The sequence below is a fragment of the Citrus clementina genome, unplaced genomic scaffold (assembly GCF_000493195.1).
Source record: "Citrus clementina cultivar Clemenules unplaced genomic scaffold, Citrus_clementina_v1.0 scaffold_4, whole genome shotgun sequence".
NCBI classification, from domain to species: Eukaryota; Viridiplantae; Streptophyta; class Magnoliopsida; order Sapindales; family Rutaceae; genus Citrus; species Citrus x clementina.
This window is the reverse complement of record NW_006262274.1, coordinates 24046407-24062092: the sequence shown is the minus strand read 5'-3', so window position 1 is coordinate 24062092 and position 15686 is coordinate 24046407. Positions and strand designations below refer to the sequence as shown.

Genomic DNA, 15686 nt, shown 5'->3' with positions numbered 1-15686 from the left:
AATGAAAGACAATAAAATTGATTTAAGTAAATTCTAATAAATTTCGGAATAGACTTTCTCAAAATATATATATATATATAGTCATTCTCTAGTGCGAGCGTCTTTATTTTTATTTTTCACGCAGACACACTTTAAAATAATAGAATTTAAAAGAATTAGTTTTTAACTCTCTTAAACCACGTGATTTTATAATTTATTTAATAATTAATTCTTTTAAATCATGTACTTTAAAAATATGTCCGCATTAAAAAAAATACGGACATCCGCACTTGAAAATAATTATAATTATAATTTTATATATATATATATATTGAAAATCCTCATTTAATATTTGTTATCGCTGTAAGAATAAAATAATAAAATAAAAAAATCCCGGCATAGCCGTTGTCGTTAGAGAAGAATACAGTCCAGAAAAGGTATAAAATTAGAAAAGAGAAATATGACCGTTACAAAACCCCCGAATTTAAATCTAAACGCTACACTGAAAGAAAACACCACTACTGAAGTCACAAAGAAACCAAAATCTCCATCTTTCTTGGTCACCAAAATCTCCATCTTTCTTGGTCTTACACTCACCCACCATCAAAAAATTCGAACATCAAACATGAGGGAAGATGAACAACAACAGCTTCAAACCGCAGAAGAGCTGATGCAACAGCTGAGATCTAAAGCCACTGAGCTACTCTTGAGAGAAGAATGGAAAGAATCCGTACAAGTCTACACTCAGTTCATCGGTCTTTGCCAAAGCCAAATCACAGAAACGAAGCAGGAAGCAAGCCAACTATCCAAGCTCAAAAAATCCCTCTGCTTAGCCCTGTCAAACAGAGCCGAGGCACGATCAAGGCTTCGAGATTTCGATGATGCATTGCGTGACTGTGAACAAGCACTGAAAATAGAGAGTTCCCATTTCAAGGCTCTTCTTTGCAAAGGTAAAATTCTGCTTAGTTTGAATAGATATTCAATGGCTTTGGATTGCTTCAAGGAAACTTTAGTTGATGCTCAGGCTAGTGGAAGTCTTGAAACTGTTAATGGGTTTTTGGAGAAAAGCAAGAAACTTGAGTACCAATCAAGAACAGGTGCTTTGGATCTTTCGGATTGGATCCTTAATGGGCTACGTGGCAAGTGTCCAGAATTGGCTGAGTACATTGGTGCTGTGCAGATTAGTAAGTCTGAGATCAGTGGACGAGGCTTATTTGCAACAAAGAATGTTGAGGCTGGGACTTTATTTCTAGTCACAAAAGCAATTGCTACAGAGAGAGGTATATTGTCAGGTGAAAATTCAAATGAGAATGAGCAATTGGTTATGTGGAAGAATTTCATTGATAAAGTTATGGAATCGATTTCAAAACGTCAAAGGACTCGCCACTTGATTAGTATATTATCTAGTGGTGACAATGAGGATGAGGTTGAGGTTCCTGATGTAAGTGCTTTTAGGCCCGAAGCAGAAGAGCGTAGGAGCTCCAATGAGAAGCTTGATATGGGTAAGATTTTGAGTATCTTGGACGTGAATTCCCTTGTTGAGGATGCAATTTCAGCAAAAGTTTTGGGGAAGAATAAAGGTCTTTATGGTGTTGGGCTATGGGCACTTGCTTCATTCATCAACCATTCTTGTAGTCCTAATGCAAGGCGTGTTCATGTAGGAGATTATATCATAGTTCATGCTTCAAGGGATGTGAAGGCTGGTAAGGAGATCACATTTGCCTACTTTGACATGCTTCTGCCATTGGAGAAGCGCAAGGAAATGTCAAAAACGTGGGGGTTTCATTGCAAGTGCAAGAGGTGCAAGTTTGAGGAAGGAATGAGTTCAAAGCAAGAGTTGAGTGAGATAGAGATAGGACTTGAAAGAGGCATAGATGCAGGCAATGCAGTTTTTAGGTTAGAGGAAAACATGAAAAGATGGATTGTGAGGGGAAAAGAGAAGGGCTATTTGAGGGCATCGATTTGGAGTGCATATGCGGAGACTTATGGTTCAGAGAGGCTGATGAAGAGGTGGGGAAAGCGAATTCCTGCGGCAGAAGCTGTGGTGGATAGTGTTGTGGAAGCTGTGGGGAGCGATGAGAGAATGCTCAAGGTTTTGATAGAAGGATTGAAGGGAAGTAGTTGTGGGATGCCGGAGATGGAGAGACCAATTAAGTTAGGAAAAGGTCTCTATGGAAAATTGGTCAAAAAACAAGCTTTGAAATCTCTACTTGAGATCTAATTCATTAAGCTGTACGTTTTTAGTTCGGACTTCCAAGTAGAGTCACGTCTCAAAATTAACCTACAGAATTTATGTCCCAACCAATGTGTGGGTTGAGAAACGATAAAACAAATGGTGAAACAAACTCACCGTTTGAATATTCGCATTATCTTATTCTGTTTGTCACTTTGTAAACGGAAACCATCTGTTTCTTACAAAACCTATTATTACGAGTCACTTGTCTCAGTCCTTAATGATTTCTCTCCTCATTAGGGTTTCCTCTCATGATTTCTATCATTATTGAGGTTCCACATCAAAATGCCACATTGCTCACCAAATATATATCACCACAGCGCCGGTAAAACTCATTATCTGTGACAAAAGAGAGCCACGGCTGATATAAAATTTCTCCTCCAACTCTTCCACTCAATGATGATTATTTGACCAGTGCCATCTTACATCATAAGCTGATTTCAGAAACACTTTTAAATATTTACCCTCCAGAGATAGCAATTTATCCACGACACCAATTGCTTTTCAAACTGTGAGCAGACTCGACGATCACAATTTTATTTTCTTTCATAGTATCAAGACAACCGCAGAAAATTCAAGGTTTATAAAGGAGATATGATAAACATAATTACAACTCGCAAGTTCTCTAAAAGCTGACTACAATGAACCCAAAAATCTCCCAGATCTCAAATGTCGGACATTCTCACCAGCTTATTATAAAGGATTCGGTCATCTCGTCCAGTGTTGCTCTCTAGGAGTGCACTCTGCACAAGTTCCTAATTCAATGACAGGGATGTAAGCTTTTAAGAGTAATTTAATTGAAAAAAAAAAAGAGGAAAATGCTTCAATATCAATTCTCACCTTGACATCCCGGTGGGAGAGAAATTTCCCCAAGTTGTGTATGATCAGCCTCAAATCTTCAACCTGAAAAGGCAACAGAAACTTCTAACAACTCTTTTGAACAAGGTTTTGCAGGACAATATGAACAGAAGATTTCACTCACCCTAATGTAGCCAACTTGATTTCGATCAAAGAATCTGAAAGCCTGCATCGGATGGTAAATGTTATCACGTTAACAAAAATTGATGCATCTTGGATGTTTCATCATAAATAAAGACACATGGAGAGGATTTTTGAAAGTTTTTGGGAACATACCTGTAATAATTCCTTATCAAAAACCTCTTTCTTCCCTGTCTCTACATTTCTCTCCCCTTTTTTGCCCATTTCTACATCAGAGTGTTTTACCTCCGCAGCTTCCATAATAGTTTTCTCCTTATTTGATTCATTTGCTTTGTCCTTTTCATTCCCCGACTCCATTCCAGACTGCGCATTTGCATCAGTTTTACCCTCTTCCTCGTCATTCTGTCATCAAATAGTTTCCCAAAGGCACATAAAAAGTGTTCAAGGATTTCAAAAGTATTGGGCCTATTGGCAATGTACTGGCAAATAAGTATTGATCAACCAAATGGTAATTGATCAAAGTTGCATTTAATTTAAATAACTTCTGCCAAGGTGACAAGATCTTAAAAGGAAATATGGTATAACTAGAAAATCAGCTAATAAATTAGCATTAATTAACAGAGGAGGGATGAAGACTGAGAGGTCCTACCCCATTAGAAGAGTTTGGTTGAGAACTTGCATCCCCCATTTCTTCATCCTCCTCGGGATATTCCTCAGGATCTTCTTCATCTTCTGTTTCCTCATTTGGCTTTGACTTGAGCTTTTGCTCCTCTACCTTTGCCTCGTTGACATGGTCAACCAAAGTGTCTTCCTTGACAACAGTTGTTTTATCGTCTGGTTGTGCTGAATTCATTGTTTCAGGCGTAGTAGACTTAATTGTTGCAGGAAGCTCATCAATCTTCGAACGCTTTGGCGATTTTTTGTCATTTTCCTTCTCTTGGACTTCACTCCGCTGCCTCTTACGTTCATTCCGTTCAGACAGAAATTTTATGCGAAGTCTCTATGCAGAACAAGCACATTAATGAAAATGCATATCAGAAGGAAATCAAATAATATACAACTTGAGGGACCGCGTCAAAACCAACCTGGAGAAATTCTAAAACACGACATCCCATTTGATATTGAAGCATTTCATAAAGCATTTCCCCAAATAATGAAAGCTGAAAGGGCAATAGGAACATGGTTGGAATTAGAAAACAAGCTTCAAGCACTGGTAGGAACCAGAGTATTATACTGGAGACCTAAATGGGAGTTGCAGGAATTTAGCAAGCATGAAGTTGAAAAGAGTACCTCAAAAGATGATTCTTCAATATCCTTGTCAGTATAGTCCAAAAGTGAATCCAACGAGAGTGACAACGAACGCAGCTATAGGAGTACAATTGCACAATTAGACAAGGAATACCAGAAGATATATAAGATGAAATTAACATGTGAATTTTTTAACTTTCAATGTATGGTGGATGGTTTTTTGGCTACAGTCCACCTACTTTAGAATCCTTGTTCGATTTCATTCGTAGAATCAATCCAGGATGCCGAGGAGGTTCTTCGGGTTTTCTCTTTTCTTTCCCTTCCTTATTTGAATGACTTCTAGATTCACCTTTTCCATCTTTGTCATTCTTTGGCTTTTCATCCTTTGACTTTTCCCCATCTTTAGAATTTCCCCTTATGCCAATAGAAGTATCCTTCAGAGAAACTTTTTCCTTGGCAGTTTTAGACTCTACATCTGCTCCCATCCCTGCTTTCTTACCATCTTTTTCAACCTTGATTTCAGTTTTACTTGAATTAGCCACAACATCTAGCTTCAGCGCTCCTGGTGTTTTAGATTTCATTTCAGGGCTTGTTTTCTTTTCTGCGTCAGCCAATTGTGTCCCTGCATCTTGAGTTTTATTCTCTGACTGAACTAAGCTTTTCTGATCCCCATTGCCATCTATCTTTGTGTCAACAACTGCATTGTTAGTCCTTCCAGCAACCTTTCTTTTCAGTACCCTCTTAATTATTTTCTTTTTTATCGTTGTTCTCACACCGGTATCTTGCACAGCTGCAGTGCCGCTGGGAACTGAATCATCCTTTGGTTTATCATCAGCTTGGTCCTTTTCCTCAGCTGTCACCTCAGGCTGAATGCCTTTGTTGTCATTTTGAAAGGTGTTCTCCTCAGAAGCTTTTTTGGCAACCTTCTTCCTAGTGAAAGTCTTAACTCCAGCAAGTTCAATTGAAGGTTCTTCCTGATGACCTGAGACCTCTGAGTTTGCGTTCTTCTTCTCTACAGCATCCTTCTCATCCAGCTTGTCATTCTGGTTGCTGACAGTGTTCTCACCACCGGCTGCCTTGTCAACAACCTTCTGCTTCACGATCCTCCTAATAATCTTTCTCTTGCCAGGCTTTGCATTGCCAGCTGTCTGAGCAGCAGTAGTTTCTACCAGATCTTTTTCCTCAACATTTTTTTCTTCCCTGCCTGATTCACTACCATCTATTTTTTCAACTTTCTTGTCACTTCCATTACCCTTCTGGTTGGTTGCCTTCCCTTTCAAATCAGTAAAACTCTTCTCCTTTTCATTAATCTTGACTGCCTCTCCAGAATATGGAGACGCTTTCTTTTTCTCAGATTTGACTGTCCTTTCAACATCTTTTGAGGTGTCCATTTCCTTGTCTAAATTTTTTAATCAATGAAGATGATACACAAAGAGTTAGCATCTGAAATTGATCATTTATGCCAAGGACAGTAAAAATATGCAAAACAATGTATGAAGGATTCTCTTTACTCCACATACCTTTCTGTCCATCCTTCTTCTCTCTAGATCTCTGCAAGATTTATATAAATTACATTAGCGACACACACAATAAATCCATCATCCTTTCTTGTTTTTCCCAAAGGGTTTAAGTAACAAAAAAAAGTTATCAACAATAACCCAACTCCAGGTACTTACAAGGTTCCGACCTTGCTACGATTGATTAGATTTAAATATTCCGAGTTCTAATACATTTATTATCTTTATTCATAAGGTACACACCATGTTGTTAGAACATAGTGTGAATCAATGTTTTCTGGTCTAATTCAATAAGTCCAGTTTAGGATTATGTGCCTACTATTGTCTTGAGGGTAATATCAAATTACAATATCTTAGAATGACTATTAGATGTGCTAATATATCTAAATTAGGTTATCTGCTACAAGATATGGTAGAACAATCTATGAACTTGGTTTTACAAAGATGATGAGAACAAAAACTTCCAACCATTTAGGTTGTGGAAAGACAGTTCCTTGGCAGCAGCCCCAGAAAGAACAAAAGCTCCAGGCTGAATAAGTAAGAGTAAATGCAAAACATAATCATTAAGAAACTTATCTTGTGAGAATCATGGAATCTTCTCTTTGTTTTTACCAATAAAAAAACATAAGGTTCACACAAAAGGTTCGTATAAATGAGACAGAATAAGTAGACCACATGTAATTTATTCCAAACTCTAATTCTCACTGCACTCTCGCGGAACATGCATGCAACATATATTTGTTTGTATATGTGGGTTGTTTCTATAATCAGCTGTCTTTAGACCATCAAAATTAGCAAATGAGAAAACCAGCAGAGAATCAAAGTTTAAAAAGGCTAAGAAGACTAACCTCCATTTTCATTGAAAGTTGACGTTCTCTCTCTGCAACAGCCTTCTTGTGAGCAAGCCACTGGGTTCGCCATGTATCCAATGATGGAAGACATTCAGATAAATCCGGAACAAAATATACAGTTACCTCTTTATGGCTAAATAGACCGTCCTTGCCGACTCTATCATAATGTATCTGCAATTTCCAAGTAAAGAACAATAGATCTTAGCTTAGTATCATAAAGAGACAAGTGTAAATATCAATATGATATCAGAAATCACTGAAACAGCAGCCAGTGAGCAATTTTTCAATATTATTGCTCCGTAGTAAAAATTCTAAACTTGTTTAGACAAATAATCACCAACGAGCAAAATGCTACCTCAATAAACCGATTCCAATTGCGACAATCCTGCAAATCAAGTTGAGTTACATCCTTTGCATATCTACAAAGAAACAACACCGTCCACTTGAGAAAAAGAATCACATTCCAAAGAACCAATTCATTCAAGAAAAAAGCATACAGAACAAACCTAATGGCTGTTTGGACCAGAGAGGAACTATCAACTGAAGGGTCACTACCATCAACAGAATTCCATGGTCCACCAATGGCCATGAAAGAATGGTCCTTTTTAAGAACAGCAAATCTAAGGATATTGCAAATATGGGGCACACGATCATCAAAGCTTTTTTCTGATGACAGCTCCTCTAGCGCATTTCTGCTAAGTCCACTCATCAAAATTAGCTGAAATGGAAAACAGAAACACACATTACTCCAAAAAACAAATGGAATAGTTAATTACATTATACCAAAGCAACTAAACTGTTTGAAAATCTCCAATGCATCCATCATACAACAAACTGTTTATAACCAACAACCATCGACATGTTTAAGGATTCCCCCCCCCCCCCCCTCTACCCCTTTTAGGTCAGAAACAAAACAACTATACTAGATCTAGGAAATGTACATGGAGGTGGGACAAGAAGTCCACAAAGAAAAAATCAGTAATCCCCAAGCCCAAAAGCTACAAATCCTATAAGATCATAAATTCTAACTAATGATATTACACCATAGCTTCCTCCCAATTAATCAAAATAAAGAAGAAACTCAAGAAAAACACATCTTAGGAGGGGGGAAAAATGTACAATATTGAGCATTGCGACAAAATGGAACTCGGTCATAGCGAAACAGGAAGACATATAAAGCTTATAGCAATTGCTTAATGCAGGAAATTTCCCACACATACCAAATAAAATAATGAATCGATGTTCTTTAGATGCACTAAGATAAAAGCAAAATTACTTCTGTTAAAGTTATCGCATCTTTTCCACCCCCCAAAAATCCATGTCTGCAAACTTAATAATTGAAAACTCCAAAAGATCAAATAATCTAGATGCAAATACAGAAAGTCCAAAAGATAAAGAATAATGCAATGACCAGAACAGTTTACATCTTCAACAAGGGGGGAAAATATAGAAATATACCTAGTTAAACAAAATACAGTTTAATAAGAAAGGATAAATTATGTTAACCAGCAATGCGAGAATACAAACCAATCAAGTGCAATTACAACAGAATGATTAACAGATAACACACCTTCGCATTCCATACTGTACTTCCTTGTTCTGATTCTGGTGGTTCCCTGGTCAAAAGCTTGGTGGAAGTAACCTTCGGGTCAACCTCACTCTCTTCTTCAACAAAATCATGCTCAAAACTGCTCCATTCAACATGTTTAACAAATCACACAATTACGCCTTAATTAGTGGTTCTCTTCTTTATTCTTTCTTAAGAATAAAAGTTAAAAGACAGTTTTTATTAAGCTGGTTACAGGAAAGTTTTAGAAAAGCCAAAAGACTGATTAGAATCCCACAATAAATAAATTGAAACAATCTTAAACAGCAATCAGACCAAACTATAAGATGAACAATTTATAGAGTGTTCTGTAATTACTATTAGAAATATTCACAAATATGGGGGCAAGCAAAGAACAGTTTGAGTCCCATGACAGCTAAGTCCGAAATACCAAAGCTCTGAATTTAGAAAAATTCATTCAACGATGGTTTAAAGCAAAAGACATTTAGAAAAAAGTAAAAAACAATGAACTCCAAAAATGATTAAAACCAGAAGCACCGTCTAAGATATTAAAATCATTTCATGTCAACAATCTATCAAGAAACCAGACCCAACCATTAAGTGAGGAATTCAAAGATGGTTTCATTATCACAATTAAAACAGATAAGTTGGCGAAGAAAACTCCTTTAACTAGGTGTAAAAAACAAACCAAAAGTGACCATAATAAAAATTATATCCTAGTTGAATGAACATGGAAATCTATGACAACTGTTTAAATATAATACAGTGTCCAAATAAAAGATTACCTAACAGGAGTGTGAATAGAAAGTTTGAGCGCGTCCTTTGGCCAGTTCACAACCACCTAAAAAAACATGGAATGACATAGTAAATAAATAATGCACCACCCAAGCTTGATATGCAAAACAATAATAGATTATAAAGTCACACAGACACACCTTGGAAACGTCTGGAGATACAAAGAGTCTAGGATATCGCTTATCTAGTGATAGATAATCCCTCTCTACCTCTACCAAACTAGATGAGTTAACCTGCAAGTGCAAAGTATTATATAGGATTCATCCACATAAACATTCAGGTTGCAAACAACTATAGCAATAGAACATAGTCATACCCCCCCCCCCCCCCCCAAAAAAAAGGAACTTGAAAATCACAAATTTTATTCGGTCATTTTTCTTTCCTTAAATGGAACATTCCTCAGTGATAAGAGTTACAACAGCTCCAACTAATAACTTACCATCTCAGCTTAAGAACATAATACCACACAAAATTTCTACATTGGAGGAAAAAGCTGGAAGCATTAAAACTGTAGCAACTGCCTTCATAAGATGAACATAATCAACAGAGTTCCAATACAAGAAATAAAGAACAAGAATGAAAAAGAAGATGAAGGAAAAACGAAGTCCAAGGAAGATGAAAATAGGACCTAAAAAGGGAAGAAGAAACAGCAGTATAAAAGAGGAAGCTATAAAAGTATATCAAGACAGTTTCAAAAAAAATGAATGTACTTGTATTACAAGTGAAAATGACGAATTGAAGAATGTACTATGAAGTGAGAGCAAGGAAATGCCAAAAACTTGATAATGAGACCTGAAGCAGAAAGATCATCAAGCAGCAATATATACAAGGGAAACCCCGGCTTAAGCAAAGTAATAAGAATTTATCAAGGCTGAGGAAGTTAAATTACTTAGAATTCAAGATAAACAATAAAACCCTTGGCCACAATCCAAAGGTAGCTGTTTTAGAAGGAAAATGCCAAGTAGAGGAACAACAAGAGCAAAAGAGATGGACTGTAAATCCCTCTAGGAGAAGAGAAGATCCTTGAAGAGGAGAAAGTTCTTATTATCATCGCATGACGAAGCTCTTGTGTTGTTTTTTTACCTTGCAGACATATTCCCTCCTTTTTTCTCTAACGGGTGAATGACGCCTTCAGCATAACAGAACACCAAGTTAGTTGTGAGGCTGAAAGATGCACAGGGAGCTACATATTCATAACTACAGCAGGACGTAAAATAAAACATCAAGATACACCTATGTAAAGCTTCATGACGCGGTGAATCTCGTCGAAAGGATCTTCCCTCCTTTGTCAATGAGGGACCACGCGGGTCTTTGGAGACTCTTGGCGAAGTTCGCTCACGCTTAATTTCAATCCCACGTTTGCGCTCTCGTTCTCTTTCCTTCTCCCGCCGTTCTAACATTCGTTCCCTTTCTCGCTCTCGTTCTCTTTGTCGCTGCCTTTCTCTTTCTCTTTCTCGTTCTCGTTCCCGCTCCTTCTCCCTCTCTCTTTCTTTCTCTCTCTCACGCAAATGCTCACGACGACGCTCCTCCTCCCTTAGCTCAAACTCCCGAAGATAACTTGCTCTATCATCCTTGTGCTCATCAATACTTGGATGATTACTACGTGAAAACATACTACCAGGATAATCTGACTCGATAGAAGTTGCATGAAGTCCTTTTCCTGTTGTATAGTTCCTACCAGGAGGCAAACTCACTCCATAACCAGGGTTTGATGAACTCTGTGGATACATGAGATCATCCACATTTCTTCGCGGAGCAGCCCCCAATATTGATGGAGCATGATGTCCACTATACGTAGAAGAACTAAACATGGACATGTTGCGAGGATCTGCTTCCATACGTCCTCCATAAGACATAAGATCTTGTGTGGAATGACGACTAGGAGGACCTCTTGTTGCAAGATAATCAGCTTGTCTGCCAGAAATGTGGTACCACTCAGTGTAGCAAGAAATATATTACCATCTAGCACAAGTGTCAACAAACCTATCACCTTATGATATAGGCCTATCGAATCATTAAGAGGGAAAGGGTGACATTAAACATCCATTTACAACAGAAGGTTATTAACTGCAACTGCAAGTGATGACCAGTAGCTGAGATCAGAAATCAAGCTAAATTAAATTGGTTACATAATGAATAATTATTTACCTGGTACCCCCATCAAGAGAAGAGGATTGCAAAGACTGTGCTTTCAACAATTGCTCTTGTCGAAGCAGTGATGTCTGGTCAAGGCGGTCATAAATCTCAGGCTGATACAAAAGATGATAGAAAAAACTTTAGATTACCATGGAAGTTGTCAGAAAAGGTCAGGCTTCATTGTATTTTATTTGCAAACCAAAAAAAAGAAAGAAAGAAAGAAGAAGAGGCTTCATTTGAAAGAGATTGAAAAAAAAAATGTTACACCTGATTTTGATGACCATAACTGACGGCATCAGCAAAGCGTCCAGTTGATTCACTTTGCAAATCCCTTCCCAAGTAAGTGCTTTGTCGTTCACCATACGGTCTTCTGTCCATTGTAGAATAGTCAGGAATCTTCTCTGCATATATTTGATCACCTTTATGACCATACCCAAGGCTTGATGTTGAAACATAGTCACCAGATGCAAATTTAGGTGAATCAGGTATAGCTGATGCGTAGCCACCACGACCTTCCAAAGCTGATGATGCAGCCCCCTTGATATTTATTGCCGGAACCTGTAAAATAGAAGACTAAACATAAGACGGACAATGAAATTTGTATTGCACCAGACTTAGTAAGTTTATCCAACAATAATGTACTTAAAAAATTTTAATAAAAGATATCAACCATATAATTGTAGTACATTGTGTGAGGATTAAAAGGCAATAAAACCAAGAAAGACACAAGGTACGGTCACAGACAGTAGTACCAGAACACTGGTTTTAGAAGCAAATGGTTGGACCAGGCAACCACTCCTATACAAAGCACTTAGTTTATGAATCACAGATCTACTTAGCTTTTGAATCACAGATCCCAAACTTCAGACTGTCTGAGAAATTTAAAGCAACATAGAATTGATCATTCCTTAATTATTCTTAACCATGAATTAAATAAAGGCAACACATGGGCAAAACTTAACGTAACCTTTTACTTATAAATATCTATCTTCTTAAATATTAACCTCTGATATACTATCCGATACACGTAGCCTACAACCACACCAAAAAATAAAGGCAACACATGGGAAATATTTTATGTAACCTTCAATAAATATGTATCTTTCTTACTTTGTTTGATCATTTCTCTCATTTTCTTCAATCACTCGTATATCTCACATAATCATCTCTTTTTCAACATAAATCAAAATTTCAAATTAAGAATCCAGTCATATAAAAGAAAATACTGTAGATTCCTAAACTTTTCACTTCCGATGTACATAAAGTGATAAAGATGTATTTCTAAACAAGTTCTTGAATTTTTCTTAATGAATAACCAAAGCCTTTCCAGATATTCTAATAAGGCTCCACGGAGGAAAAATCTTAGAAATGTAAATAATTAAATTAAAATTACTAACTTGCTGTGCCCCGGTTAGCGCAGTAGAGCCATAGACAGAGGAATACTGTCCTCCGTAATGAGATGCAGCTGATGTATGGCTTCTATACCCACCAACCTCTACTTCCTGAGAAGCTCCCAGCATTGACGAATGCCGAGAAGACAAAGAAATGTGAGAGCTAGTCTCTGGTAATCCAACAGAACTCCCAGAATAGCCAGGTCCCAGCTGCAATATACCAAAAAAGAACAAAGGCCAAACTAGAAATTTAATTAATAGACACAAAAACAGATTTTAAAGGGCAAGTGGTGCTAAAAGCTCAATAGACACTCATCGGACTTCAACAAACATGTGGTGCTTAAAGCTTAATAGATTCTGACAGATTTCAACAGGCGCATGGTGCTAAAAGCTCGCAAAACTATACATACATAGAAGAATTGAAAAACATACAAGTAACAATAACAGTCAGCTGAAAAATAAAATTGAAATAATTACCCTGATTAATACATAAATAACGAAACAAACTTACATTTTGTCCATAAGCAGATTGGCTACCATACGGCTGCTGACCATAGGCATTACTCCCTCTAGAAGAATACATTACTCAATTAACACATAAAATTTAACAGCAAAACCTGCATTAAAGCAACACGTGACTATCAAATAAACAAAATTTGGCCGGAAATTCATAAGTTTTTTATATTTTAAATTGAAATTAAATCGAAAAATGGTTTCTTAACTCAAAGAAATTAAAAGATAACGCTAAATGATGATTGAACTTACGGTGATCAATTTGACCGCGAGAGTTTTCTGTTCCAACGACCAAAACCCTAAGCATAGAACGATATTATAAAATACAATAATAACCACTCCCCTCGTGTTTGCGGAATTAAACGTGGTATCGGGCCTTCAGAATGATTCGGGCCCGTTTAAATTTTTCAGTTGCCCCACGTACTTCTACCATCTCTTTTTTAACTTTTTCTAGTTAGACTATTGTCACCCCCCTAAGCACCTTTTAAAACCCCTTATCTTTTTCTACCCAATTAAAATTGTTTAAAAATTAAAAAGTTCTTATGTCACCCATTTTAATTCCAAAAATAATCGTGATTTCTTATTGAATGAATTCCTAAAATATTTACACCCATTTTCTGTCTTTTTCTCTCTTCATAAGTCCATACCTCTTTTTCTCTCCTTTATTCTTTTATTGTGAGTTTTCTTCCCCAACAACTCCCTGATGATGATAATTTTAAAATTTATAACTATTACACTCATAATTCTAAAAATAAAAATTAAGATTTGGTAAGAAATAGGGTTGGCAAACCCGGGCCTTGGCCCCAGCCAGGTTTGGCCTTGCCTAGGACTGGTCTGATCAATAAAACAGCTGCCCGAACCTGAGTTGGTACCCCTTTTTTCCACATCTAGGCCAGGTCAAGCCTACCACCTCTTAGGCACAAATTTTTTATATGGCTTCCCCTACCCATATAAGATGCTGCCATGCTAGTTTTAGATTTTTTTTTGGCCATAAATGGTAAATCATTTGCAGATTCTTTATTTGAAAAAGGACTCATGCTAGAGAAAGCCAAAAGCAAGAAAAAAAAAATCATAAAACTATAAGCCACAAAACGTCAAGTAAGGGCCTATCAAATGGTGGTCAAAGTACTAAAGAGTCAAGACCTTTTGCTTTTTGCAATCAGATGTTGGTTTTTATCGGATTTATAAGATGTTTTTTTGCAATCAATGCTGGCTTGGAGTGTTTGCTTTTTGCATCCGACAACTTGTGTTTGCTTGGAGTGTTAAGAGTAGTGGCTGCTAGCTTGGAGTGTTGAAGAGTTGGAGGCACAGCAGCTAGCAACACTGCTTGTTTTTACTTAACGACAGGATAGAAAATTAGGGTTTTAATTTCGATTTTGGGTGTATTGTATTTATATATATTTTTAACTTATTAATAAACTAGGCACATATCCAGGTTGTTTTTGGTGCCAAGATATCTTAGTATTGAATTTCAATGCCTAGAACCATCTTTTTTGTCCGAATTGATTGGGTTCAAATAGGGTGGGTTTTATTGCCACCCCTAGTAAGAATGACGGAATTACTCGTGATTTCCCCTTCTTTTTTAACACTTACCATAAGAGCAAAATCAAAGACTCTAAAATTGAACATGTTTTGTTGCCATTATATTATATATACTTATTTATAGTTTAGACAGTCTATTTTCATATAAAGTTTTATAGATAGAAACTCTTTTTTTTTTTTTTTTTTACATTAAATAACTTTAAAGTCTGTTACAAACTTGTAGATCTTTCAATTGTCAAAGAAGATAATTTAGAATGCTATTATGCAGGGGTTCAATAATAATCAAGGTTGTCCTTTTATGTAATTTTATGTAATCGTAAACGGTTTCGACATGATATTAGAGTTGTGCCAATAGTTCCACTCTCTTTTTTTTGTTTTTTCTTTTTTCGTGTTTTGAATCCAAAATTGAAGAAGTGTACTTAAAAGTTCTAGTGGGTGAGTCAACAATAGCAATGTTTTGTCACAACTGCATACTAAGTCTCAATATAGAAGAGTTGTGATATTTAACCCCTCACATTATTTCACTAGCTTATTTTTTAATTTATATTATTTATTTTAAAATTGCCCTTATTGAAAAATTAAAAAAAAAAATTGGTTGTATCTCATGCACTCAATAGATCATCTCTCAAATCTCTCCTTTTTTTTTCCAAAATTGATTTATAATTTAAATTGAATATTAACTTCAAATCAAATCCCAAATTGAAGCTAAATAGAATCTTAAATTATCACACAAAAGCAAAACCAATATCATCAATAATAACAAAACTCACAACTTATTCATGAACTTTAAAAAAAAAAAAAACAAAATTGAAAATTATCATATGTTGGTGGAGATAATTGTTGATGGTGAAGAAGATAGCAGTAGTGATGGTGGCAAAGTTCTTGTTGATGAAGTGCTAGAGAAGGGGAGGAGAATATAATAAAGTAAAATAATAAATAATATTTTTTTAATAAGGGCAATTCTGAAAAATAATA

The 15686-nt window shown here is 36.3% G+C and overlaps 2 protein-coding genes across 3 annotated transcripts; one reads left to right on the top strand and one right to left on the bottom strand.

The window, feature by feature from the left end:
• Nucleotides 1–416: 416 nt before the first annotated feature.
• Nucleotides 417–2689, top strand: LOC18043970. The gene has a single exon (XM_006438666.2). It carries the CDS (start codon nt 440–442, stop codon nt 2198–2200), a length of 1761 nt encoding a protein of 586 aa, XP_006438729.1. The 5' UTR covers nt 417–439; the 3' UTR covers nt 2201–2689.
• Nucleotides 2690–2778: 89 nt separating this feature from the next.
• On the bottom strand, nt 2779–13511 carry LOC18043969 (cell division cycle and apoptosis regulator protein 1). 2 transcript variants are annotated; one of them, XM_024185222.1, is made up of 22 exons: nt 13422–13511; nt 13168–13273; nt 12663–12866; nt 11533–11823; nt 11278–11378; nt 10363–11043; nt 10213–10258; nt 9270–9362; nt 9120–9175; nt 8338–8455; nt 7274–7485; nt 7123–7186; nt 6765–6938; nt 5920–5950; nt 4639–5798; nt 4442–4516; nt 4237–4311; nt 3801–4151; nt 3347–3553; nt 3195–3236; nt 3053–3115; nt 2779–2967 (listed from the first exon to the last, which is right to left on the bottom strand). In XM_024185222.1, the coding sequence occupies exons 2-22, from the start codon at nt 13237–13239 to the stop codon at nt 2878–2880; spliced, it is 4206 nt and encodes a 1401-aa protein (XP_024040990.1). In that variant the 5' UTR covers nt 13240–13273; nt 13422–13511; the 3' UTR covers nt 2779–2877. The 2 variants fall into 2 exon arrangements, with proteins under 2 accessions (XP_024040990.1, XP_024040992.1); XM_024185224.1 differs by lacking the exons at nt 2779–2967; nt 3053–3115; nt 3195–3236; nt 3347–3553 and having other exon boundaries at nt 4024–4149.
• Nucleotides 13512–15686: the final 2175 nt, after the last annotated feature.

What these genes read in the sequence shown, in the direction of transcription:
- LOC18043970 (XM_006438666.2), top strand. Translation starts at nt 440, where the DNA reads ATGACCGTTACAAAACCCCCGAATTTAAATCTAAACGCTACACTGAAA.
- LOC18043969 (XM_024185222.1), bottom strand. Translation starts at nt 13,239, where the DNA reads ATGTATTCTTCTAGAGGGAGTAATGCCTATGGTCAGCAGCCGTATGGT. An exon ending in GTACAGTATGGAATGCGAAG is followed by an intron (nt 7,486 to 8,337) that starts GTGTGTTATCTG and finishes TTTCCATTTCAG; the next exon opens with CTAATTTTGATGAGTGGACT. An exon ending in GAAGAAGGATGGACAGAAAG is followed by an intron (nt 5,799 to 5,919) that starts GTATGTGGAGTA and finishes TAAAAAATTTAG; the next exon opens with ACAAGGAAATGGACACCTCA.